General features: G+C 50.2%; 1 protein-coding gene across 2 annotated transcripts in view; it reads right to left on the bottom strand.

The window, feature by feature from the left end:
• The window catches only part of LOC307090161 (leucine zipper putative tumor suppressor 2 homolog), a 29,393-nt gene extending 3,512 nt beyond the window's left edge, over positions 1-25,881 (bottom strand). The window contains exons 1-6 of one of the 2 annotated variants that reach the window (XM_079756731.1): positions 25,652-25,881; positions 12,971-13,114; positions 3,494-4,078; positions 2,414-3,016; positions 1,822-1,944; positions 476-622 (exon numbers count right to left, since the gene is read on the bottom strand). In XM_079756731.1, coding sequence (XP_079612857.1) covers positions 476-622; positions 1,822-1,944; positions 2,414-3,016; positions 3,494-4,048 — 1,428 coding nt within the window. In that variant the 5' untranslated portion in view covers positions 4,049-4,078; positions 12,971-13,114; positions 25,652-25,881. Of the gene's footprint in view, positions 1-475; positions 623-1,821; positions 1,945-2,413; positions 3,017-3,493; positions 4,079-12,970; positions 13,115-25,643 lie in introns of both variants that reach the window. The other variant, XM_079756730.1, reaches the window with a different exon arrangement.
• Positions 25,882-27,365: the final 1,484 nt, after the last annotated feature.

Here is a 27,365-nt window from a genome sequence, read left to right on the forward strand (position 1 = left end):
CCTGCCCATTAGGGCTAACATCTTCACCATCCCTATCCCTTCTCAGGGTTTCCATCTTGACAGTTAAAGGAGTTTTCTTAAGCCCTGTGGAGGGCTTAAGAGTTTGGGGGGGGGGGGGGGGGGGTATAGTGTGGCATATGAAGCCTTTTGAGCCTGTAACTGTGATTAAGGGCTATACAAATGAAACAGACTCACCCTAATTGCAGGCGGCAGCCATGACCGGCTCTTTGTGAAGCCTTGGTCAAAGAGACCAGCATGTATTACCTCCCACAGCCTACAGGAGGTTCCCGGTATTTGATTTAATTGAAATAAAAGAACTAGCTGCTGGTTGCAAACGTCCCAGCCGCGGGGCCGACTATTGCAGGGAAATCTATACCCGCCAAAAAAGGTCACGAGTCAACCAACGGTTGTCGAGGTGGATGCTACGTCCGTATCGTTCACAGCCGACCCGTGACCTGAGCGAACTCGCTCTCACCTCCCACTTTGTCTCCTCCAGCCGCGGCCCGATCTGGATCTTCTCGTGCTCGTACGAGGAGCAGCGCTCCTCGAGCTGCTCCCGCTCCTGAAGGAGCTGGGAGAAGTCCTCCTGCAGCTTCTTCTTCTCCTGCTGGAGCTGGTACACCTGGGAGGCCCATACCACAGAAGAAGAGCACGTGGTGAAACACGATGAGCTGGACATGGTCCTCCCAAATCAAATCCCCCCAATACCACAGAGCTTCAAGCCTGGTTTATACTATTGCTTCAAATAGCTGCTGTTGGTTTTTATGATAGCCACGCAGTTGACTTCTACCTCTCCGGAAATATATCTGGGACGCAGAACCATAAATGCTAGAATCGGCAGAGAGACACATGGGGTACACACAGCTGCTAGCCAATGCAAAAGTAGAATCAACTTTTCCCTGCTTCCTTAGCATTCTCAACTCTGCCAGCAGACTTCTCCAAGAGCAATCAGACATCCTCTGCAACATTTGACATATTATTCCATCAGAAATTTGCTTGGTCATTCTGAAGCGGTGTGGTCGGAAAAACCTCATCTCGTTAGCCAGCACATTTGACACGACGAGGGAATTCGTGGCTGGAAGCGGGGCAATCAGGGAGAATTGGGAGCAGACTTGAGCACAAGGAGCTGTTGAGGTTTCACTCTGTCCCAGCGTGGCTGCCGTACTGGGAGGACGTGATGGAACACCGCGCTCCAGCTCACATGCTCTGGCCCTCCGATGCGTTCAGCCACTATGTAGGCCAATGCACCAAGTTAAAGTGACTCTGCTTAAAATCCATGTCGCAAAAGAGTGGCGTCGCAACTCCAATGAAAAGTGTCGTAGTGGCACGTAAAGGAAATTTAGGAGAAGGTACGGCGAGCCTTGCCCTGTGTGCATACAACCAGAGGGTTTCTGAACCTGTAACTGCAGCCCCACAAGGGTTAGAGTCTGACCTGTAACCGCTACAGGGTTCAGAGTCTGACCTGTAACCGCTACAGGGGTCAGTGTCTGACCTGTAACCGCTACAGGTGTCAGTGTCTGACCTGTAACCGCTACAGGGGTCAGAGTCTGACCTGTAACTGCTACAGGTGTCAGTGTCTGACCTGTAACCGCTACAGGGGTCAGAGTCTGACCTGTAACCGCTACAGGTGTCAGTGTCTGACCTGTAACCGCTACAGGGGACAGAGTCTGACCTTTAACTGCTACAGGGGTCAGAGTCTGACCTGTAACCGCTACAGGGGTCAGAGTCTGACCTGTAACCGCTACAGGGGTCAGAGTCTGACCTTTAACTGCTACAGGGGTCAGAGTCTGACCTGTAACGCTACAGGGGTCTGAGACTGACCTGTAACTGCAGCACCTGCTGCGCCCGCTGGGACTTCTGCGAGGCGGTCTGCATGCGGGTGGCGCAGCCCTGCCTCAGCTCCTCCAGCTCCAGCTCACAGCGCTTCTGCTTCTCCTCGTAGACCTGGGGTGGAGACGGGGGGAGAGAGGGGCGGTGAGGACCCCCCTCAGGTGTCATGGTAACAGTCAACGTTTATCGTCTTTGAAGGATATTGTACCGTCATTAAGATACCATCCATAAAGGGATAGCCAGTTTTATAGTCTGAATTAGTTATGATGAGAAGACACCTTTAAAATGATAAAGATATGAGGTTTTAAAGGTCAGAGAAATAGGAAAACTAGTTTGGTCATTAATGGTCTTATAATTAATGGTCATTTTATTCAGTGCAATGACAATGGATGCTAGCTTGATCGGACCTCTGAACGGACTCTGAGTGACGCGTCGTAGACGCGGCGAGCCGATCACCAATCTTAAAAGTGAGCTGATTTGAGAAACACTCAATAAATGCGGTCCACTCAAAGACGGCCGTTTCCACAAGCCCACCTCTTCGAGGGCCCCTGGCGGCCCCTAAACCCCGCGGCCCGCCACTGACCTGGCAGATGGCCGCCTCGTTCTCGTCCAGGTTGTCCCGGAGCTGCTGCAGCTCCAGCTCCCGCTCCCGCAGCTTGTCCTCCAGGTCCCGGACCACGCCCTCGTAGCCCTCCAGGGGCCCCGGGGAGCGGCCCGCCGAGCCGCTGTCCGACAGGGGCTGGCCCCGGCCCCCCAGCGACCCCGAGCCCGTGCTCTTGCTGGAGGACGAGCGGCCGCTGTCCGAGTTGGAGTGTCCGTGTCCGTTCACCGCCCCGGGCCCCCCCGCCTTCACGGGCTCCAGGTGGCCCCCGGGGGCCTCGGAGGAGGCCTGGCTGTAGCCGGGCCCCGGGTAGGGGGGCAGGCTGGACAGGGAGGTGCGCCCGGAGTCGGACATGGAGCAGGACTGGCTGGTGGCCTGGCCCCGGCTGCCGTAGCTGCTGCGCTTGTCCGAGCAGGAGGGCGTGGCCTCCCCCGTGGTGTGGGAGGGGCTGAGCAGGTTGAGGTTGTTCTGGCTCCCCGATTGGCTGCTGGGGCCGTGGCGGGGGGAAAGGTACTGCATGGAGCTGCGGCTCTTGGGCACCACGGGTTTGAAGGCGGTGGGACGCAGCACTGCGTTGTCCATGTTCTGCGGACATTTGGATTATTAACCTTCAGCCAGGCTCAGAGCTTAGTGGTTAATTAGTTCCTACATCCTTAGTTCAAATGAAACACAAGGTCACGCCTTCACTGGCGGGTCATAGGCCGGTCCCTAAACTTGGCAACCCTTAAAAAGTCTCCTGTTATACCACCAGGTGTGAGTGTGATTAGCCGCTACAAGCCGTTTAGAGAAAATCAGCCTCTTCCTGTGGTCTAGTGACATCACAAGTGGGCGTGTTCGTCTGGATGCGTGACGGATAGGTGAGCAACGTTTGCTAGTGCACTGGGCAGGCTGGTGGACTGATCTACCCGGCACACATCTAGGAGGACACGCCCACTAAAAACACAGGAAAAAGGCCCATTATCGAAACGGCTGATCACCCTCACACCTGGCGGTATAATACGGGACCTTTAACCACTTCTAACGGACGCTAAGTAAAAGTGATCAAAGGGAACACCGACTCACCATCTCCAGTTTCCCCGAGATCGGCACCAGCTTGGGCGGGGGCCCCCCAATGCTCCCGCTCCAGCCCGCGCCGCCGTTGACCTCGTCGGGCGGGAGGCCGCTGAGGCTGGGGGGCGTGACCTGGCTGACGGTCCAGTCCTCCACGTACTCCTCGTTCAGGCAGGCGTAGGCGTCGTCCGTCCGTCCGGCGTTGGCCGAGCTCTGCCGCTTGACGGGCGGCGGCGGGGAGCGCCGCAGGAGGTTCAGCGCGTCCTGCGGCGAGTCGGGCCCCAGGCCGGGCCCCAGGGCGGCCCCCGGCGTGGCCCTCCGCGTGTGCCTGGCGCCGGGCTGCCCCAGGGGGCCCCCGCCGACGGCCGTGCGGCGCTGGCGGTCGTGGTAGGGCGCGGGGCGGGGCGCGACGAGGCTGCTGACGGAGCCCATCGTCTCCAGCGACGGGGCCGGGGGCCCGGGGCCCACCGGGGACACGTGGCCGGAGGAACGGCGGCTGCGCGACGACCCGCCGAGGCCCGGCTTCAGGTGGTCAGCGGAGACGGGCAGCGGCTGAACCAAGGCCATGGCAGCTGGTCCACGGGGCGATGGCTCGCTCTGAAACAAGGAGAGCGGAACTCTTAGTCAACACTGGCTGGGCCGGCTCCAGGGAAAGGTCGGACTGGAGGCAGGGTGGAGGAATGCATGTTTTGCTTCCCAGAGCTCAGCCAAGTCGACCTGTAAACACCAGGGCCGTGGCAATCACGGGACCTTCAGCAGGAGGGTGATTGGTCTGGGGTTAGACGGGAGCACCCTTCTATGCTTGGGCTTGTGGGAACTCTGGGAGAACATGAGGCTGATTATACTGTAAATATACTGCGAAGCCCAGGCAAAACAAAAGGGAGCCAGGGACGGCCATGCGGATCAGAGACTTCAGAGAGTCAGAGGGACTTCAGAGACCACACACACACACACACACACACACACACACACACACACACACACAAACACACACACGCAGACATCCGGCTGGACAGGACTAGTTACTAAGCCCATTCAAGCTGTAGAATAAGTGGGCTCGAGGCAGGCCAAGTGCAAAGAGTTCATTCTGCTTTAGTGAGTAGGAGTTGAAAAATGGCTCCCAGCATCCTGGCTACTTGGAATGACAGGAAGAGAGTTGCAAACAAACAATCTGAATCTGAATCAAAGCAAAACAAGCAAACAGAGGCCAGATTGACATTTGAATGACGAAAGTTTGCTTTCTGTTAGGTGCAATTCAGACAGACGGGCTCCTAAAAAAAAGCCTCAACATCACATGCCGGCATGAGTAAACAGCTCATGTTATTAGTTTGACCTTGGCCTTGCTACAGATTGCTTTCAATAGCATGACCTCTGACCACCTTTGGTGGTAAACAGCCCAGCGGTGGTGAGAGAAGAACAATGAAGAGACACCCACTGGGGGGAAGAGGTCGAGTGAGATTATAGAGTGTTGAACAGCTGTGGTTTGAAACCCATCATCACTGCGAGCTCCCAGAAGGCCGGCATATCCGAGTGACATGTGTGTCCTGTCTTGTTGCCGTTTCAATCTGCCCACGAGCACACAAGAGAAACTTGTACAGCGTAAAGATAACTGCTGCCAACGGGCAAAGGGTGCCAACTCTTCGGTTTCCCCCGGAGAAGATAAAACAGGATGTATTGAGCGGGGCGGAAACAGATTTACGGCCCGCAGCGTTGAGGTTGTTTGATAGAATCTCATCTGGACCTTTCCTTTCAATTGTGCTTCCTTTACAGACTCTGTAGTTCCCCCCCAACCCTTCCTGATTGGCCCAATTCAGAATGTAAACACTTCACAGAGTGGAAGTCCCTGTCGGCATCCGGCAAGCGGGCGATACATTAGGTACCCTGTCAGGAACCATAGTACATCCTGCCAGCCAAGTCTCTCATTGCCGCACACGGCCGGCATGCCAAAAGGACCAAAGGAGCAATCTGGCTAAACGCCACTGTGATTACAATATGTTAATTAGCCCATCCAAACCACTCCGATCCCTGATTACAGAGTCATAACACACAACTAAGTATCTTGCCGGTGTTAAGATTGATGCCGTTAGGAAAGTGAAAGAAGCTCATTAAAAACCAGCCAATATTTAAATGAACAAAATGCCAGGGTAATTCTCTCATCCAGTACGCACACACAGCTCTAGAAGGGTACGCCTGCTAAATATAGCGCCCATGTGACAGGAAACTATGCCGTCAGGTGAAAGAGAGTTTAATTAACCAATTACCTCGAGAACCGGCGTAATAACGGGAGGTTTTCGGGCACACATTCACTCCTGCTTTCCCTAATCACACGTTTGGAATAATGGAGTGGCCAGAATGACCCACCTCCCGCTGCCCACAAGAAAAGGATTCTAGCTAAATCACGGCGGTTTTTGTCAGCTCCCCCCCCCAACACATTGCTGCTCTTTGAGGTACATTCCAGAGAGTGGGCATTATCAGTCAGGGGGTCTCGTGTCGCTGCTCTCCCCAGAGGTGAATAGGTTCTAATCCGTCCGACCCGAGACGAGTGAAACTATGCAGGGTTTAGACTGGAGGATGGGGGGGCCTTTGAAGGGCTTTTTTTGGTGTAACTATGCTGCACACTCCCTAGTGCCATCAGTTGTCATGGTGATCAGGGCCCTTAGGAACCAGAGAAGGGAGAAAGCTGAGGAGGGGAAGAGGGGCCAATAAAGGGGTTCAGAGGGCCCTTCTTAGTGTCTTATTCAAACACTGGAGTAGAATAAAGAGGATGCTTTTCATACAGTCCTATCCTGTCACAACATACCCAGAGTGCAACGCTGGAGAGGGCTGCAACAACCTGGCACAGATATTTCTTTCTTTGTGAGGACCGTGAAGGTAGGACCTAGTTAATGTGTATGGGACAGCCAACGTTAATTAGTTTGGAGTACTTTATCGTTGGGCCCACAGATCGAGATTAAGGCCTGAGCACTGCACTGTTTAATCAAACAGTGGCACTCGGGTCGTTAAAATGCACCACAGGTGTGCTAGCGGCATTTCGCTTTTTCCACTGGGGTCTACGTCACACAAGAGGAAGTGTGCTTTGTGAAATCATAAAAAGCAATACATGTTTCATGATGGAGATTCACTTTAATATTCAGTGGTGCTCACCGGCTCAGCCAGACCACCTCGTGCGGACCCTCTCGTAAAATGAGGTTCCGCACGTGGAAAAGGCTGAAACTAGTAAGCTGGTTGAGGTGAAGAAATCTGCGGTAGAGTACAAATACACAGACACACACACACACACACACACACACACACACACACTTAAACATACAGTACACAGAGGCTGCACTGACCCTGGGTTGAGAAGCAAAGTCACACAGACGTGCTTTTCAGTCGCTCTGAGTAGGCTCACACTAAATCTCTCTTTGTTAGTGCCCCACCATGCACGCCCAATCCAGGGCCACATGAGTCTAAAAATACAGCCAACAGGCGACTGATGTATGGGCCGGTCTGGAGGGGCTGTGGAGATCATACCACTGCCCTGTGGAACCTGGTTGAAGACAGGAGACCCTGGAAGAGGGAGGGAGAGGTGAAGACAGAGCCAGGTCAGAAGCAAGAGAGAGAGAGAGAGCGAGAGACAGCGAGAGAGAGCGAGAGACATCGAGAGAGAGAGCGAGTGAAAAAGAGACAGTGAAAGAGACAGTGAAAGAGAGAGCGAGAGAGAGCGAGAGACAGCGAGAGAGAGAGCGAGAGAGAGAGAGAGAGAGAGAGAGAGACAGGCAACAGGCTTGTTTACAGTGGGTGAGCGCCTGCATGAACAAAACCTCACTTCTAAAAACACATTTCCGGAAATCACCCTCCCTGCTCCTCCACGCTTTATCAATCTTTTTTTTTATCGCCTACCTCTTGCTCGTCTCACTGAGACTCTCTCTTCTCTCCCGTCTGATATTACACCTCTCTCTTCTCTCCCACCTCTCTCTCTATATCCTCTCCCATCTAATGTTCACCTCTCCATCACTCTCTCTTCTCTCCCACCTCTCTCTCTCCAGTCTCTCCCATCTCATGTTCACCTCTCCAATCGCTCTCTCTTCTCTCCCACCTCTCTCCCCAGCCTCTCCCATCTCATGTTCACCTCTCCAATTGCTCTCGCTTCTCTCCCACCTCTCTTTTCAGTCTCTCCCATCTAATGTTCACCTCTCCATCGCTCTCTCTTCTCTCCCACCTCTCTCTCCAGTCTCTCCCATCTAATGTTCACCTCTCCATCTCTCTTCTCTCCCACCTCTCTCTCCCTCTTCTTCAACCCATAAACATCGCTCTCCCACTGGGCTCTCACCTCCTTCTCGCTCACGTTCTCCTCCCGTCTCATAAACACCCCTCTCCCCTGTTTCCTCCCATCCACCTCTCTCCCTCTCCATCTCTCTCTCTGGCTCTCTGGCGACCCGGGGGAAAGTGGAGCATGCGGTGAAAGTGTGACTAAGCTATTTCTGTTCTCCAGACGGGGCCAACTCCTTTGCCACCCGTGCAGCAGACCTGTTGTGCTAAGTGGCCCCCAGCGAATGCCGCCTGTCTACGCGCCAGGTGCCTGGCATTTCCAGGCACATCGGGCCCCTGGGGGTCACAGGCACGCAGATCATGGAGACGAGACACGCAGGGTGACGGGTGGCGGTGGATCTACGGAGGACAGGGGCTCTGCGTGAATCGGCCCCGTACTTCATCAGGGAGAGAAGTTTTGCGAGATTGCAGGGACAAAATAACGCGATTGTGGAGAAAAACAAAACAAACTCAACCTCGACAAACGCATTTTTTCGCCACGTCTCGCAGCTAGAAGATTTTGTAACTTGCCGAAGTCTCCGCAGATGACGACGCTACGGATTTAGTGTGGGTCATCGGGAATTGTTCGGTCCCGGCCAAACATATAATATCTGCTCCTTTCAACGTATGCTGACCGCTTTAGTCCAGAGATTTAGCAGTCTGTGTGTGCCATGGTGGATGAGCGATGGGGGCAGAGACCGTCGTGCATCCAAAGAAAAGGATGCATTTATTTCTGTTCTGTTGTTGCACTTAAGATTATTGGCCATGGCTGAGCTGGAGTCCGGATCGGGCAGAGGCCCCCCATTCACCGTTTCTCTTTCTTTTCCCACACACACACACACACACACACACACACACACACACACACACACACACACCCACACACACCCTTCCGCTGGCTTTGTTTTTGCTTCAATCAAAGACAATCGGGGGCAGAGGGAAAAAGGGAGGGGAGACAGAAGGATAAAGAGGGAGAGAGGGGGGGAGAGAGAGAGGGGGAGAGACTAAGCTAAATATCATTAGAGACAACTAGAATAACATGTATTGAGGTTGACAACACGTTAAGCAAGCACATGCCATTGAATGAAACCCTGAATGCTGAGGTTTTCTCAGGCCGTGCCCATTCATACCCCTCAATACCAACACAATAAAGTTTTGAAACCCTCCTCGTTCAGCTTCAGACGTTGTAAAGAGTGTGTGGTATGACTCACCCAGGCTTGGTCGCTGCATCGCTATGCCTTCCACCTGACCCTCTCTCTCCCACCATCCAGTTCCCAGATCAGAACTCAACACACACACACACACACACACACACACACACACACACACACAGAATCTCCTCTCTACCGTCCAGTTGCCAGTTCAGACCTCAACACACACACACACACACACACAAACACAGTTGGTAGGTAGTCCATCTAAATGATCCCTTGGCTCTACGGTCTCTTTCGCTCGCCAGCGGGGGGGGGGGGGGGGGGACCATAAGCAGCCAATGGGAAGAAGGGAAGCGAAAGTCCCTTCGCTCCCTCCCCTCACTGACAGTGGTACACCTTCCCCCCCCCCCCCCCCCCCCATGTTAACCCCCACACCCCACTCCTCGATCAGAAACTGGCACAGCCCTCTCTCTCTCTCTCTCTCTCTCTCTCTCTCTCTCTCTCTCTCTCTCTCTCTCTCTCTCTCTCTCTCTCTCTCTCTCTCTCTCTCTCTCTCTCTCTCTCTCTCTCTCTCTCTCTCTCTCTCTCTCTCTCTCTCTCTCTCCACCCCCTTCTTCAGTTCGCTCCTCCTTCTCCAAACAGTTTCCTTCTGCCAAAGAAAGCGGTCTCCGCGTTGAGACTGCTGTGGGACACAGTTCAAAAGAAAAGAGACCAGCTCAGACGAGCAGAGGCCAGCCACCCCGAGAGCCCGGTTCCTGCCCGTGGGTCTTGACCCAATGTACCCACTGTGGAGTGGAAACTGAACGTCTGATTGTGGACCCCCAGGGGCCCCATGCACAGGGGCCCCTCGTTGCCCTGGGTGTGCATCCCATCGAGACCACTGGAGCCATGCATCTGACGGACTCTCGGTCTGATCTAGACACCGGAGCGGTGGAAGGTGTTCAAACTGTGGGTTGAACTTTGAACGTGTGTTTAAGGTGATTTGTGTACTCTCAGTACATACGTGGAAAAGAGCAGCTTGAGTTGTGTTACTCACCTGGGCAGCATTGCACACACACACACACACACACACACACACACACACACACACACACACAGGGGCATCGTTTAGGTCATATTTTAATGCATTTGAATAACAAGGCTGATGAAATGCCATCTCTCATCAGCAAGGCCATTTCTCATCAACCTTCATCCCATTCCAGCTCACTCTGTGGTTACACCCCTGAACCACAGGGGGTGCTGATTCTGAACGATGATGCCGACCAACCATCTTTCACCAACCACGGTTCGTCCAACACAGCGGGAAGTTGTGAATTAAGGGCATTACTCAACTAATGATGACTAATGATCACCAGACGCCTCGGTGCCGTTCTAAATCACCCCTGGTCCCGACTGAACCGGTGCAGGGCAGACAGAGCTACACACACAGAGCTACACACACAGAGCAACGCACAAGACCTACGCACACAAGGCTACGCACACAGCGCTACTTCCAGCTCCTGACGTATCCAGAACCCTGCAAGCAATACCCAAGTGAAACTACGACTCCCAGCATGCCTGGCAGCCATCCCCCTGGCAAGGCTGCCAGCGTCCACAGACCTGACCTGTTAACCACCATCTGGTCACAATTATTGGAAATCATGCAAACGCATAGAGCAACACACACACACACACACACACAACTACAAAGACACAGACACACACACTACACAAACACACACACAATTACACAGAGACAAAGACACAGACACACACACCACACACAAAGACACACACTCACACACACACACACACACACAAAGACTCACACACCACACACAGAGGGTGTGTGGGAGAGAGGGTGATGTTGGAGTTTTACAAAACAGCTGCTTTGTAAGAGAAGGGAAGGAAGTAGGGTAGGAGAAATAGGCTACGATGTCCACAACCACACACACACACACACACACACACACACACACACACACACACACGTGGCTTAAAATGCTAATGAAGTGTCTCCAAGTCTGTCTCTGTTCCTGCCCTAGTCTCTATGCCCTCCCCATGCATCCAGAAGTGGGTCAGAGCCTGAGTTTGTCCTTCAGGCAGCAGACTAGAAGGGAAGGTGAAGGCAAGGAGGTCCGATGTCAGGTGATGGGGGTGATGGGCGTGGATGAAGTGAGCCTTGATGAAGTGAGGCTTTAAGAGGTCAAAGGTCACTGCTGGACTTGGAAACATGATAAATCCCTTAAGTCTCCTAAAGTAACTTGTGTCATATTTTGCTACATAAAAAAAACTATCTACCTTAAAAAAGAACAACTCAATTAAAATGTATAGATTTGCCAAAATGCGTTCCTATGGATGTGAACACACTTCGGCTTTTATAGATTTGACTAATCAATTAGGTTATTTGTTTACGCTCCATCATTTCCCCGACATCCCATAATATCGGTATGTATAGCCTCGTTCCCTAGCAACAAATGGAGATATATCTGAAGGTTTCCAAAGGTATACATCATCTGGGCCCCAGGTCGTCGGCACCCACCAGGATAACGAGGGAGACCACAAATCAGCACTGAAGGGCCCCCATTATCAGCGCCACATCTTTACGGGCTAGCGAGGGGGCCCCCGTGACTCAAGCCGCCACGCTGATTTACGAGGAGAAACTAGCAAACCAAAACATTCACTTCTGTCCAGGTGGCTCCGCCATGCTCCAGATGAGCTCAAAAAGACACACAGCGCAGTCAAAGACAAATGGCTCTGTGCCCAACGCTGGGCAACAATAATCCAATGGCGACCCTGATCAGTCCCTGCAGTCATGCGTCATAGGAGGCGACACTAGCCCAGGAGGTAGAGCGGGTTTGACTGGTAACCGGAAGGTTGCTAGTTCGGTCCCCGGACTAGCATCCTCCTAGCTGAGGTCCCCGAACTTCGATCCTCCTAGCTGAGGGTTGAGGTGTCCCTGAGCAAAACGCCTCACCCTAAGTGCTCCTGACGAGCTGGCTGTCGCTGTCTGCCTGGTTGACACGCCGTCGGTGTGTGTATGAACGTGTGAATGAGTGGTTGTAAGTCCCTGATGTTCTGGGCTGCTCAGACGAGATAAATCTCAGGTGATCCCAGAGGGGACCAAAGCCAAGACGTTCAACCAGGGGCCAATGACTAAAAGCGTGGAATCCATTATCAGGAGCCCTGATAATGTATGTCTGTGGGGCCCGCGGCCCCTGGCACGGACCACAGACTCATCCATCACAGAAGAGGCCCCGCCGGCCTGGCTCCGCGTTGCCACGGCAGCCGGTTGCATCTTGCTCTTACAAAAGAAGGGCCGGCGTCTGGGAGAGAGAGGCCGTTTATCAGCAGGGTGACGGGGGGGTCCACTGGGTATTACGGCTAAATCAGGCTCCTGTACCGGACCCCCCCCCCTGCCTCCAACCCCACCTCCCGATCACAATAACATCCTATTGTACTAAGCCATATGGGCACGTGCCTCGGCCCCGCCAAACAACGAAAGCCCTCCTGATGCTTTAATAGTAGAGCGGAGGACTGAAGTGGAGTTGTAAACCTGTGAGGGTTGTGTGTGTATATATGAGAGAGAGAGCGCGAGAGAGAGAGAGAGAGAATCTGGGTTACGCCCACGTGCGGGTCCGAAACATAAACATCCATGATTAAGATCGGAGGCCGACTCCCGACTCCCGACTCCCGACTCCCAATTCCCCCCCCCCCCTCCCTCCTCACGCAGCGATAACGGCTGTAGTTGGTTGGACGGGATCGCTCCGTGTCCGGTGCGCAGAACAAACAATGACCAAAATCTGAGAGCAAACACCTAAATAACCTGAGGGTCATCAGAGGAAACCCGATTCAAAGCACCTGTGGAGCCGCATCGCTGCCCGCTGTAGTCCCAGATTGGTTCCATACAGATCTAATTTCGAGGGCATGTTGGGGCACTGGGAGGTCTCCAGGAGGCTGGGATCCTGGCCCTGGTCTCACGCCATCAGGTGGCCTTTGAGGAGCGAGTTTACATCACGTCTTCTAACGGAAAACAACAAGCATTCGGTCCGGCCCGGGTCTTTACCTTTCAATGGTGCCCTGTCTTCCTCTGCTGGAGGCCGGAAGAGAAGCAAGGGGAGCGGGTGCGCCTGAGCATCCCAGGAAATCACATCGACGAGTGGGGGCCCTCTGCCTCTTACACACGGGACTCCCAGGCTGAGGAGAACGTCTGAGAGGGAGAGACGGAGAGGGAGAGGGAAACTTAGTACACAAGTCAGCAATAAACAGATATGTTTATACAGAACAAACAAGACACATGAAAAGAGCTGACTCATTATGGCAGGGCGTTCAGAACAAGGAAACTGGGCAACATTCTGTTGCCTGGTTTCCTTTCCTTGAAACCCACGACTAGCACTCACGAGGACAGAAAAGGTAGACTGTTGACCTTCATGCAGTGACTCAGCAAAGAAATGTAAGATCTGTTTTTGGCTCTGCTGTTTAAAAAGGTTGTGGATCACGAAGGGCCCCGTGTTGACATGGCCTGTGGTGGTTTCTCCCACCCCTAACTGGTGCAACTGGAATTCCCAGAAAACAGGATGTGGGAAAACACACTGCCCTCACCTGGGAGAAAACACCCAGTGCACCGTTTGAAACTGGTTTAAGGAATGTTAGGCAAAGCTGTTAAGAACTAGGAGAAGTGGTCTCTGTTGTAAGGGGAAATCAGCGTGTGTCCAGTTTGGATGTAGAGAAACCAAAGAGGTGGTAGGGGCTGGGAGGGAGAGCAGGGAGTCTGACAACCAGAAGGTTTCTGGTTCAATTCTCAGCTCCTTTTAGCCAAGTGTCGAGGTGTCCCTGAGCAAGACACCAAACTGCTCCCGACAAGCTGGCTGTTCCCTCGCATGGTTGACACAGCCGTCGGTGTATGAATGTGTGTATGAAAGGGTAAACGTGAGGCCCTAATTGTAAAGCACCTGGAGTGGCCACAGGTTAGAACATCACTTTATAAATGCAGTCCCTTTATCGACTAAACACATGGTGTATGGAAAATTCCAAATGAGGAACTTTTCAACACATTTGTAATTCTTATCACATTCTCAGCTGACGCCCCTTTCAGAGCATCACTTCCAACCTTGGTTGGAACAAACATGATTGGATTATTTTTATTTAAAGCAGAGTCATGCTGGTGTTGCAGAAATGTGTCAGATGTCCATTCTGTAAACGGATTAGGGCTGTGTACATCGCACCCACTCTGGGATTACACCCAACAAACTCCCCCCTCTGTCTCAGGCCACTACCTTCCAGTCTAGGGTGGAGACAAATTTTGGGGGAGACATTCTTTGGGTCACAATTCAATTAATTCTCGAATCAATTTTAGGGTCATTTCAGGATCCATGATTTCAGGATCCATGATTTCAGGATCCACTCCAGGCCGCTAAGAAAGACTTGGAAGTTGTGAATCAATTCTTATAAGATAAGAATCATGATCTTTTGTTAATCCATATTGGTTTCCCAACGGTATTACAGTATGGGGCCATTTACACTGCATACACATGGCCCCGATGTCTGCCCTCCATTTGTTTCCCTCTGTTTTGACAACTACTGGACTGGACGCCAAAATGGACCCGGGCCAAAAAGGGGCCGACATTGGATCTGACTTTAACTAGAGGAGAATTTATTGAAAATAAATATGGCTGCTCTCCTGGGGGAAGACAGTTAGTACCTTGGCCAAGTTTTTACTTCCAAATACTTAACAAACTCGCGTCAGCCTCTCCGAAAACAGGAGTAGTGGCAGATTTTCAAGAAAAGTATGACGGTATAACAGGTACACATTACAGGGCTTAGTCACGCCTGCGGTGTTACTTCAGTTCAATGTCGGAGAAATAGTGTGATTTAATTAACTACAAACAGGTGTGGGGGGAGGAATATTTTGCATACAATTTCAAGTCATTCAAGGAGGTGCATCTCTGAATAAAGCCTCACCCAAGCAACTATCCTATCACACATTTGTACTGTCCAACTGGATGCGCTCAATTCATGTTTGAACGTATTATTATTATTATTATAGAACGTACATATTTAGACCCTGTTAGAGCTTCCCATGGTGATAAATTAGTATACCATATATTATCATATTAACCTATAATAAATCATCCAACTCGATGTGAACCTCATGAAGAACAGAGTCTTCATCGCACACGCTCCTCAGAACAAACACACACTGCACGCAGCCAGACTTTAAACTTAACAGCAGTCATACAATGCCGTCCAACGAGTCTAACCGTTATTACGCACAAATAACCGAAGGGCAGGACAGGGAACCGACGGTTGGGTAAACCCCTGGTAATCCCACTCAGGGCGGACAGTCGGGAAGGCGTGGGCGTCGAACCAAAGACTGCGGATGAACATCAATTGGATCTGAAGCTGGAGTGACAGGGGTGGGCCGGAGGAGGAGGTTAGCCGACACTCTGTTGGCTGCCCAGTAGGATCCAGAGTTAGGGTCGGGGGGGGGGGGGGGGGGGGGGGGGTTAGTGCTGACGCTAACCCGATGGCCTCGTAGACCAGCTGCTGGGGATGAAGGCGTTACTTACAGCCGTGGCCCCTGAGCGGGCCGGGGCCAGATGGAAGGGGCTGCCCGAGCTGCGGCTTCCAGTTCCCACATGTTAGTGCGGGTTCCCAACCCAGATGGCTGCCGCAGGTCTGTTGAGCTAGCGCAGCGCAAACAGCCAGACCAGAGAGTGTGTGTGTGGATATCGGTGTGTGTTTGGATGCACACGTGTGTGTGTGTGTGTGTGTGTGTGTGTGTGTGTGTGTGTGTGTGTGTGTGTGTGTGTGTGTGTGTGTGTGTGTGTGTGTGTGTGTGTGTGTGTGTTGGCAAGGTAAAAACACTGTAATATGATCCCTGAATACCGGTCTGTGTTTAAAGATGGTTGCTGGAGCAAAGAGTATGAGCAGGTGTCTTTGAGGGGGAGGGGGGCGTCTCTGTCTCACCTGCTGCTCTGCATGGATGAATACATCCTCATCCTCATCTTCATCATCCTCTTCCTGCCCTTACATTTTGCCGGTAGGAGGAGGACGGATTGAATATTGACACAGCCCAAATAATTTGCATTTAATTTGGAAATGCTCATTTATTTCCATAGTCAAATTAAACTAGATTGAGTCTGGACGAAGTGGTAGGAGAGACGGCAACTGACTTCTTGAAAAGGATTCTTATATTTTACTGAGGAGCAGAAATTAGGGCAGAGGATCGAAGATACCTTGCTGTTGATCGCAAAAGGATTGTTTGTTACGAGAACAAACAAGTACGAGACAATTCCCAACAAATTTGTATTCTCTCTTCAATCGTTCTACAGCACGAACCAAAAACATATCAACAATTGCCTGATTGAGGTCCAACCCAGTCGAAGCTCTGTTCCGTAACGTGTCCGAGCTAGGTGCCAATCCATCTCACATGTGACACCACACATCCCACGAGATCATAACATCCCAACAAGGTATTGGGGGGTCAAAAGTGAGGACCGGACACATGCTCTCAGAGGAACTGGAGTGCGTAATCCGTCCCCTTTACCGACGGAACATCTTATCCTCGGACTCTGATCGTCCGTGTTTGACGGATAAAAGCAAAGAAAGGATTATATGAGATAACATTCTAATCTAACTGTGGCGGCTGGGACAGCAATCCATCTTAATCTGGAGTGACCTCACCCCGACAGAAACATCCGTCACCAACAGGCACCTTTCAATTATGAGACGTGGCCCGCTTTGTTAAGGAAACAGTCAGACTACTGTTAATCCATTATAACTAGCATATACACGTACAAATGCGACAGGACAAAAGGTAAAAACGTGACATCATGCGATTCACACAGCACATAGTAAAACGTTCACACGGAACACTGAGGGCATGCTTAAAAATAAATCCTCGAGCCAATGAAAGGACTTGTCTTCATTAACCACAGTGTTATCTCCATTCCCAAAGTGCTGTGTTCATCTCTTTCAGCGGACCAGTGTACACGACACTGTGGATCCCGTGGAACTATTAGCAGAGAGACATTTAAGCCTCCTCACCAACCATCACAATAGCACCAGTGTGACCGCGGGAGACAGCCCCCAGGGGCCACGTCAGATGGCATCTTTGTCTTGTGTACACACTCACCACACTCAACAGCCTGACGTGTGCGTAGCGTCGCTATGAGCTTAATACTCTAAAGCAGCGTGTGAATGGCTCCACATGGGCAGACGGTGGCGGACTGTCGTTTGAGAGGGAGCAACCCTGAGGAGTTAACGCCGTACATTGCTAGTCATGGTTTATTGTGGGGGTGGATACTGTATACAACAGCGTCACAACAGACCACCAACAGGGGAACTTCTGAACACACTTCAGACTTGGGAAGAGCGGAAGAACACCGGTTTTACTTGGGTTGTGACCATGACCACAATTTTAAAGGAAGAACGATAACCGGAAGAGGGGGGAGAGCTGTGAGGTTCAGAGTGTCAGAGTCAGAGGAACGCCGACCACGTGTTGAACGGGTGTTCGTCAGAACAGAGAGAGCCCACGGTGAGCGAAGGCTGGCGTGTGTGAGCGGCCCTTTGTTTGGGTGTTTTCCCCTCAGACAGCATCGTTTATTAAGCTAAACCACAACTGACTATCCAACACATCCACTGCCCCGCCCAGTCTGCAACCGTCTCGCTGAACGGGAAACCCCATTCATCCATCTGTCTGCCATTCATCCATCTCTCCTTCCATCAGTCCATTGTTTATTTATTTCCATTGAGCCGAGAAATTCAAATAGGTGTTAAGTAGGATGAAGGAGGTGGAGACAGAGGGAGAGGGTGTGATGTGATGTGCATGTTTCCAAACCCCTCCAGCATTTAGGAAAAGCTGAGTCCAGGGGAGAGGAGGTAGAGAAAGCTGTGAGGTTGCAGGTGACGTCATGAAGAGCAGAAGACTATACAGCAACAATAACAAAAATACATACATAAAAGAAAACCGGAAAGTCTGTTAAGTATGATTTATTTGACCTAAAAGGATAATGTAGCGATAAAACTCTGTTGTACTAAGAATAATTAGGTATTTTACATAGAACCTTACAACAATAATTTCCAAGACAATGCGATAAAAGCTAGCACAGGTGTCTGTACCACCTGCCATGCAACCCTCAACGGCGGGGCTGTTTCTCTTCGAGGTGAAAATCTGAGGATGACTCATTTATGACATGGTACATGTGTGCTAGCATTAACGCCTTACACACATCAGCTGCCTCTAATCGGCACTCCATTACCGTGGTCAGATTTCTCGCTCCTCCTGATAAACGCCACTGAGCTCGCCGCGGCGCTGACATTAGCATGCTCTCACTTTCAGCCAGCGAGGACCAACCCAAAGATTTGGGTCGTTTGGCTTGCTGCCTTGCTACGACCTTTATGTGTGCACGTTTCACACAAAATGGGAACAGTTCGCATCGCCCATGACAAAGAGACATTGATAAATCCATTCTGTTGTTAAAGTGTAGGTGTGGTCGTGCGTGCGTGGGCGCGTGCATGTGGTCGTGTCCCTAGCCGCTAGGCTGCAGGCTAATCAGGCCAGACTCCACACAGAGCAAGATATGAGATGTACTTAAAAATAACCAACAAACAACCTGGAGGGGGTGGGGGGGGGGGGGGGCGTTCCATTTAAATACACCAAAGTGAACACCTCTGAACCAGGGTTAGGGGTTGGGCTCCTGAAGAGAGATATGAAGAACGACGCACTACTTTAATCATGATGACCTCATTCACATATATTTGGGTTACTGGTGTGATAGTGGTACATTAAAGTCAAAAATCGGGAGCAATGTGCGCTTTTCAAACCTCAGTGGCCCCACAAAGCACACACACACACACACACACACACACACACACACACACACACGCACGCGCACGCACACACACACACAGGTAGTAGGGGGAGCCTGGGATCAAAGTGTGCCAAACCCCTGGTTGTCAAGACGACCGGCAGTACTCTACATCTTGGGCCAACGCCGTGCTACTCGCTCGTCTGAAAACGCAAACATCTCAAAGGGTTGAAACGATGGATGAATAGCACAGCCCTGATGCATGGACCACCGTCTGCGCTTTGTGAACTCAGAGCCAGGAGGAAGGACGGCCGTGTTCTCAGGAGGGTTTGGATACGGAGAGATCATTATTTTCCTGTACCTCTGGCGCCACTCCCCAGAGTGTGCGTGCGGAGGAGGCGGCACTGCATCTTACGGACAGCAGACTTCAGAGAGCTCATAACAGGGGGAAGGCTTTGGGAACCGACGGGAGCGCCACGGAAGAAAAGGGGACGAGCAGGGGAGGAGGGAAGGACAAGAGGAGGAGAACAGACAGAAGTGATGTGTATGGCACATCTGGGCCCTCCCCACAGCAGCTGTTCAGGTCATAATCACACTAAATACCAACGCCACTCACAGCTGGATAAGGGAACACGCCAGCCGACACACACACATATACACACACACACATACACCCACACACACACACACACACGTACTAGTTAGATCACTAAGTACCCACAGTGCATCTTACATATTATGTAACCAACACTGAAGCAAAAGGAAAATGTGACTTCAAGAAAAAAAGAAAAGAAAAAATCCAACACTTTCCTTTTACAATTAGCACGGCTAACAAAGTAGCTAAACATCAGGACCTTTTTAAAAGGACGGTCGTTTCGTGGCGACATTTGAAGCTACACTCAATTGTTCCTAACTAGTGTACCTGAACCAGATATTGTCTATACCAGGTTAGCTTTACAGACTCTGTGCCTGGTCAAGTGTTTGCGCGTGCTAAGCCTGCATGATAAATCGTTGTAAAATCGCGATCACGAATCGCCCCTGTGTGGATTTAAGTTTAAAATTACGTTTTTCCCTTTTTATGTATATTTTTTTCTTTTTTTTAAGCCTTCATTTACAGGTGTGTGGAGTTGGTTCAGTCATTGTAAAAGGCCAGCAATTAAAGACAATGTGCTGCTATTTGTACAAAACAAATCAATCCGTTTTTGATACTGCACTTTGATCAGTTATAAAGGGCCGTATGAAAAATAACGCGCTAGAGGTGCCAAAAAAACTGTTTGGTACTGCCATTTTGTTTTTGTCATGGTTCATGTGTGCAATAAAAATTACATTTCGTGAGAAAGAAATCGAGGCAGAGAATCGTGATTCACATTTTTCCCCGCCTAGCGCGTGCCTGTGCACACACACACATGTGGAATGTGTCACTCGCAATCACGGTATTTACATGAGAGAGGCAGGCGACTTCAGAGTGTGTCTGTGTGTCTGTCTGGAGGATGCTGCTCCACCTCCAGTCTCTTCTAGGTCGCTGTAGTCCACCCCTCAGGTAGGGCCAGGTATTTTAAGGCTCCAATTAAAAGAAGCATAATAGAGGCCCCCCATCCACTCAGCAGGGCCTGGGAATCAGGCTGTGTGCTGCCTTGGCTTCACCACCTCCCCCCCTCCCCGAGTTCTGCTGCCCAGACCCGGGACTGGCCCCGTGTTCAGACACCCAGGGCCCGGCCCACCGTGTTCAGACACCCAGGGCCCGGCCCCCCGTGTTCAGACACCCAGGGCCCGGCCCCCCGTGTTCAGACACCCAGGGCCCGGCCCCCCGTGTTCAGACACCCAGGGCCCGGCCCCCCGTGTTCAGACACCCAGGGCTCCATGGCCACTCTGCTGTTGAAGGGAACTTAGGTGCTCCTAAGCGTAAGAAGTGAGAGGGCACACAAAGGCGTTTATGGGGTCATGCAAAGATGTACGTGTGTTTGAGTGAAATGGTTTTTTTTCGGCATGGCACCAAAACATCGGATCCCTCAAGCTGGAGTCGAGAAGGAAATGAATCTGAATGATTTTTGCTTTTCTTGCTTCGTAAAAACGTAAAAACACAGAATGCACTTCAATCTCAGTGGCACAGCGTTTTTTTGCCAGACAAATATTAACAGAAATCCTCTGTAACTGTATTTTGCATTCGTCCAAACTTTTTTTTCCCTTCACATTAGCACATATCTATTTTTAGTCTTGTACGCCAGCAAAAATGTGCTTAGTGAGTGCTGAGCCCTGCAGGCAGCCGTAGCACCATCCACGTACCATGGGCGGTACCAAGTCATGGCCGTGCCAAGGGATTCCAATAAAGACTGTATACATCGTGACTGAGGAATGAAAATACTGCTATAACTACAGTGTTGGTGTTTGCATGTCTGGTGGAGTACACTAAAGCTGGGTGTGGGGGCCTGTGTTTGGGTTGTAGGTTCAGGAAGCTGGAGTTGGCCGCACGCACGCAGGCACGCACGCACACACACACACACACAGACAGAGAGACAGGCTGACACACACACACACGCAGACACACACACACACACACACAGACACACGCACACACAGACAGACAGGCAGGCAGGCAGGCACACATACACAATCACACACACACACACACACACACACACACACACACACAAACACACACACAGACAGAGAGACAGGCTGACACACACACACACACACACACACAAACACACAGACAGGCAGGCAGGCAGGCAGGCACACATACACAATCACACACACACACACACACAGTGACACTTCACACACACACATACAGACAAAAAACACACACACACACACACACACACCAGAATACCATTCATTTAAAGTCGTCCAAACAGTCGGTACACAGAACAAAACAGCCGGTAGTTCCCAGAGTTCTCTGTTTTCAGGGAGCACAAGCGCCACACCGCACCAGCCTTGTTCGCTGTTTCGGACAAGACCACAACAGCACCTTCCAACCCAGCGGGCCTCAAGAATGTGCCAATTAGACACGCAAAACCAGGGAAACTCCTCAGTCCGTGTGGTTCGTTCCTCCCATGACCACGAACACTAGAGCTCCATCCACATCTTTAACTCCAACAATCCAAAAGCGGGCAGAGCCACAGTTTACACAAAGTAGAAACTGTTTGCGTTTCCTCTGCAAAATCACGGACTAAAGACTTTAGACCAACAGCTTAGCTTGTGGCTTTTAACAGTGTCTCCTCGTCCGATGTGGGAAAGAACGGGAAACCTAAACTAACAACAGTGCAATTATATCGTGGTGTACGTAACCTAAATGACAATTGTGCCATACTGTGTGGCAAACGCTGTGTTTTGGTGAGCTTAAACAGTAATGTTTCTTCTACTTGCTTCAATCTGTTTGACTTTCACAGTCGGTTGTCGCAGTAGTCACAGTGGTTCAGTTCTCCAGCAGTTTGGTAATCATTAACAGCAGCATTTGTTCAGCACACTTTGCTCTGTTCTGCATTTGCTCTCCATATGGTCATTCAGAAAAACTCTGACCCAACCGTGCATGTCTGTGTACACAGGATTTAGCCCGCTCTCAAACGGAATATCCAATCATACCTATAAAACTAATTTTGCCACTGACTTCTGGCATTTATTGGGGCAGCCCAGATGGTACAAGAGCAGGCCATAAACTCAGAGTGGCCTTGAATTGCAATTGGCTACAGAAAAATAAATTGAATGACATCACAAGTTGACTAAAAGAGAACAATATTGAATATGTTGTTGGAAAATATGGGCTGGCCTCCCGGATGGAGAATTCAAACTATACAGTATTCTTACTTTTAACTTTAAGTACTATGGGGTAATGATGTTGAGGGGGTCGATAAACAACAGAAATGTACTAACTACAGGCGATGTACTGTAAACTATGGTGTTTTGCGGGGTCGCATTAGGGAAAAAAAAAACATCAACCAAAAGCAATTCATTTGTCACAAAGGGGACCTCAGGGAAACGAAGGAGGAAAACAGCCGTCTACATGATGGCTGAGAGGGAAGTCCCCTCCCTCTGAGATTCCATTGTCCCCCTCTCTCTTAGTGTCAACTGCCACGACGCCTCCACAAACTTGTTTGGACGGCCATTGGCCTAATTTACTTGGCAGCCATATTGGTTCTCAACACTAGCTTGGGGGGATGGAACTGAATTTGGAATCCCGCATTCAGTTCCATCCCCCTAGCTTGTGTTGAGAACCAAGTTGGTGCCAAGATGGCCGCTAGGTGAATCAGGGCCTATGAGGGGAGGACAGAGCAACGACCTTTGGTTTAGAATGTCCACCATCATCTCACGTCATAACTGCAATGGCAGCAGGTATTGATGACAGAAAACAAAGCATAATAATGTCCCAAAACATGACCGTGTTCAATATATATATAGGCTCTCTCACCTTCCCTGTGTCAAGGTCAAACCTGATAGCACCATTCATCTAAAATTACTAAAACAAGGCAGACAATCAATTCCAAATGTACGAACCCAAAGCCATCCAGAAGACAGAGACACACACCAATGCAATCGTGCAAGTGACCTATTCTAACTTCCAACAACTGTGCTGAATTAAAACACACACACACACACACACACACACACACAAACACACACATACACACACACACACACACACTCCAAAAGGCCTCAATTATCAATGAAATGAGAGCCACTCCAGAAAAAGCCAGCCTTTGAAGTCTAAAGAGCAGAGCAGCAATTTGATACCACAAACGAGGCAATCTGCATAAGTGCCGGAGACAAGCCTCCTTCGAGATTATCCACGCAATGGAAGAAGAACAAGAGTGTGTTTATACGCTCATAAACAAGATGGAGAGGAAGTCCGTTGCAAAAAGACGGCCTGATGCTGTGACAATCTGCTAACCGTTTACACGGAACTAGGCTCTTTGTCAGCTTTTTTAGGAAAAAGGGGGTTTAGTTATGCTGCCCGATTTCGAATCCTTTGGAGATTCACCTGAATCTGAGTTTAGGGGCAGGTAAATCTGGCTGCAGATGTTCTGACTGAATTATACTGACCTCTGTTTGATCCCTGTGTTGATGACGAACACCGATGAACACTTTGGTCGTTTTTAACATTCTCTGAAGATTTGTTCTATTTTCATGTAAATTGTTAAATGTTTGATGTTTTGAATCTCAATGAGCCCTTGCTGGTTAAATATAGGTTCAATAAAAAGCATGGGCACGCAAGAATAACAGATGAAAGGGGCAAAACAGGAAGTACGGGAGGAGATGTCAATCATCTACAATGTCACGCCATAAAAAATAGGAAGCCATCACTAAGTCAATGCCACTCCCCGTGCTGTCTCCTGAAACGTGCTGATAAGAACAACGCTGTTTCAAACCACGACGCCTCGCCTTGCTGACACAGCACTCCTCATCAGCAACTGTTTTCACAGGAAGTCAACAAACAAACCGCCAATCCTCCTCAGTCGAGATACATTACCGATGCAAAAACAACCGATTCCCCAACTTTCAGGGTAATCGAACACAACCCCTCCAAACCCCGCACCCCTCCTCCTCCTCCCTCTCCCCCCCCCCCCCCTCTACCTCCTCCTCCTCCTCCCCTTCCCCTATCCCCCTCCTCCCTCCCTCCCTCCCCCTATCCCCCTCCTAATCCTCCCCCAGATTTGCTTAGATAAGCATCTGACCTCCAACAGTAAACAGTGGAGTTTGGGAAATTAGCAACCTAGGGCGACGCGGGAGCAGGATATGAAGGCGATGCCTTGTAGATTGTTTTTTTTCTTCTTCTTCTTCTTCTTCTTCTGTAAATTTGGAGAAAGGGAGTTAATTTCCCAAGTGTTTGTTCCGTCTTTGTATAGAAAGGTATCAGCTAAACACTGAAATAGACGGGGAGACATGCAGATGGGAAAAATAGAAGGGGAGGCTTCTTTTTTTTCACTAATTGTGTAAACGCTTGAGGGAATTTGGATCCACGATGGATGATTGTGGGAAACTGTCTTGTCAGCAGGCAAACTGAGATTGAAAACTTTGATGGCTGGAGAAATGGTGGATCACAAAATGCACTGAAATGCAGGCATTTCAGTGCAGGCATTTCGGCCCGTTTATAACCCAGCTTTTTAGAATAGGTCATGCATCACAGAGCTATAAGATACCGGAATAGCCTTAGCTATTACTTGTTTGGTGTATGTCTTGGAAAGCTTAATGTCACAATAAACCAAGCCCCAAAACAGAGCACACTATTGTATTCTCTTCTTATCTTTATTTGCGATCACAAACACACACACACACACACACACACACACACACACACACACACACACAGGTCCATTGCAATAAGAAGTGTTTAAAAAAAAGCCCAGGCACAAGTGAGACATTGAGTAGATCAAGAATCTGAGATTGCATTATCCGGACTACCAAGGAGGAAAACAGAGAGGCTTCCAGCGCCTTCTCATGACAAGGACTTTGTTTGCCAACTAAATTGAAGCAGGTTTCAACCAACGACACCTCAGGGTTAAGCCCACTGTACAATGTGTGTTCAACGTAAACAAACTCAACGCGTCCTGTGCAATGCACAAATGGAACGCACCTGCACATGGTGCGTTGGAGGGGGGAACATAGACACAGTCTGCACCTAATACAAAAAACACTCCGGGATTCACCTTGCATGGTCAAACGAAGTGTTAAATAACGTATTTGTGTGAACGGCGTGCGTATAAACGCTTACCTACAGAAGAGACCTGCGAGTGACGCACATGTAGACTGCGTGTGGGTGAAACAGATCTGTCGCTTCAGAGAACAGCCGCACAATATAGACACATTCAGGCTTAATTCGCCAACAACCACTGGGTGAAGGACCATGGCCATGAACCACGGCATTTGCACGAGTAATATACACTTTTTGACAGCTCTGCACTAAAGTCAGAGAATCCTTCGGTTACTTACCAACGCACCTTGGAGCTATTTCTGCCTGCGACGCTTTCCGGACATCAGTCTGCAAAGAAAAGCTGCACGGCTTCACACACACGTGCACTCTCCGTCCCGTGTTTTGCTCTCCTTAGGAACTTGAAGCCTTCAAATGGTGTCCAACGACTGGTACTACGCATTTGAATGTGTTTCTCATGTTCTCTCTTCCTGTCTAACAAGACGCGTTTGTTGTGAGAGCTGCTGGCATCTGCGCTGCTGCGTGTGACTGCTGTTTGGCGCTGGTTCCTCCCCCCCCCTCCCTCTCTCGCTTTCTCTCTCTCTCTCTCTCTCTCTCTCTCTCTCTCTCTCTCTCTCTCTCTCTCTCTCTCTCTCGCTCTTCTCTCTATTTTTCTCTCTCTCTTTCCCTCTCTCTCTCTCTCTCTCTCTATCTCGCTCTCTCCCGCTCTCTTTGCGCTCTCTTACTCGCTTTCCCGCTCTCTATCCTCTCTCTCTCTCTCTCTCTCTCTCTCTCTCTCTCTCTCTCTCTCTCTCTCTCTCTCTCTCTATCTTCTCTCTATATATCTTCTCTCTCTCTCTCTCTCTCTCTCTCTCTCTCTCTCTCTCTCTCTCTCTCTCTCTCTCTCTCTCTCTCTCCCCCCACCCAGTGAGCCCATGCCCCTAAGTAGTCCACTGCTGGCTGGCGATCCCCGAGCTCTTTGAAACAACTGTCTACAACAGCTACTTGACTCCCTCAATGTAATGATCCCCTGTTAAAACTATACCGTACCTCTTAAATCAGACCTGGAACACACTGTACCAAAGGCGTTTAAAAGCAACACACACACACGCACACACGCACACACACACACACACACACACACACACACACACACACACACACACACACACACACACACACACACACACACACACTTGTGCGTGCACAACAGAAGAGCGTACAGCAGTACTAGCGGACAGTATGGCTGCTAACCAGCCTTTGGACAGTCGTGGGATTAGAGTATCTCTAAACACTGTGCGCACTTTACACGGCTGCATACTAACCCAGATTCCAGGCCTGCCTGCTCCAGTCGTCCCGCCCAACCGGTTCTGTGCTGTCAGTTCTAAAAATGAACAACCAGGACATACCTGTCTCACCCTTACCCCCCCTGTTCACGGCAGACACAAAGTAGGCTACCGATGAAAACTCGAGTACAGGGTCTGCCTGGGGTCATTCAGTCAGTAAACGGTCATTCTCCACCGAAAACATCGTCCCACAGGGTGGTTGAGAGTATATTAAGGAATGGGTTGGTTTTAAACGGCCGTTAACTCATCAACCGCTGACATGTTTATTGCTTGTACGGAGGCCAAAACAATTAAGTGTATCTCTTTGATTTTAATTACCGTTGACTTTCTGTTGAGACAGATGTGTGTTTTGCAGATGAGACTGGTGTATTTCAGTGTGTCCTTTGTCAGCAAAACATAAACTGCTGTCTGGGCGTACTAATGGAGTTATTGCATATGACAGTGTTCATAACAGAAGGGGGGTGTAGTTGGACTACTACGGTGTAACTCATTCAATTATGAGTCGGCTCCATTGATTGCTAACTGACACAGCACTATAAAGCCACTTATACCTGCACTGTGTAAGGTTTCCTTGAGTCGTACCTACAGTAATAGCTATTTGGTTTTTTGATATTTTCCCTGAATCGATTAATCTCTGGATGGGAGAGTTTTATTCTTCAGAATTGCTGTAGCCTAACA

This window comes from Pollachius pollachius (assembly GCF_949987615.1).
Source record: "Pollachius pollachius genome assembly, chromosome: 19".
Taxonomy (NCBI): domain Eukaryota; kingdom Metazoa; phylum Chordata; class Actinopteri; order Gadiformes; family Gadidae; genus Pollachius; species Pollachius pollachius.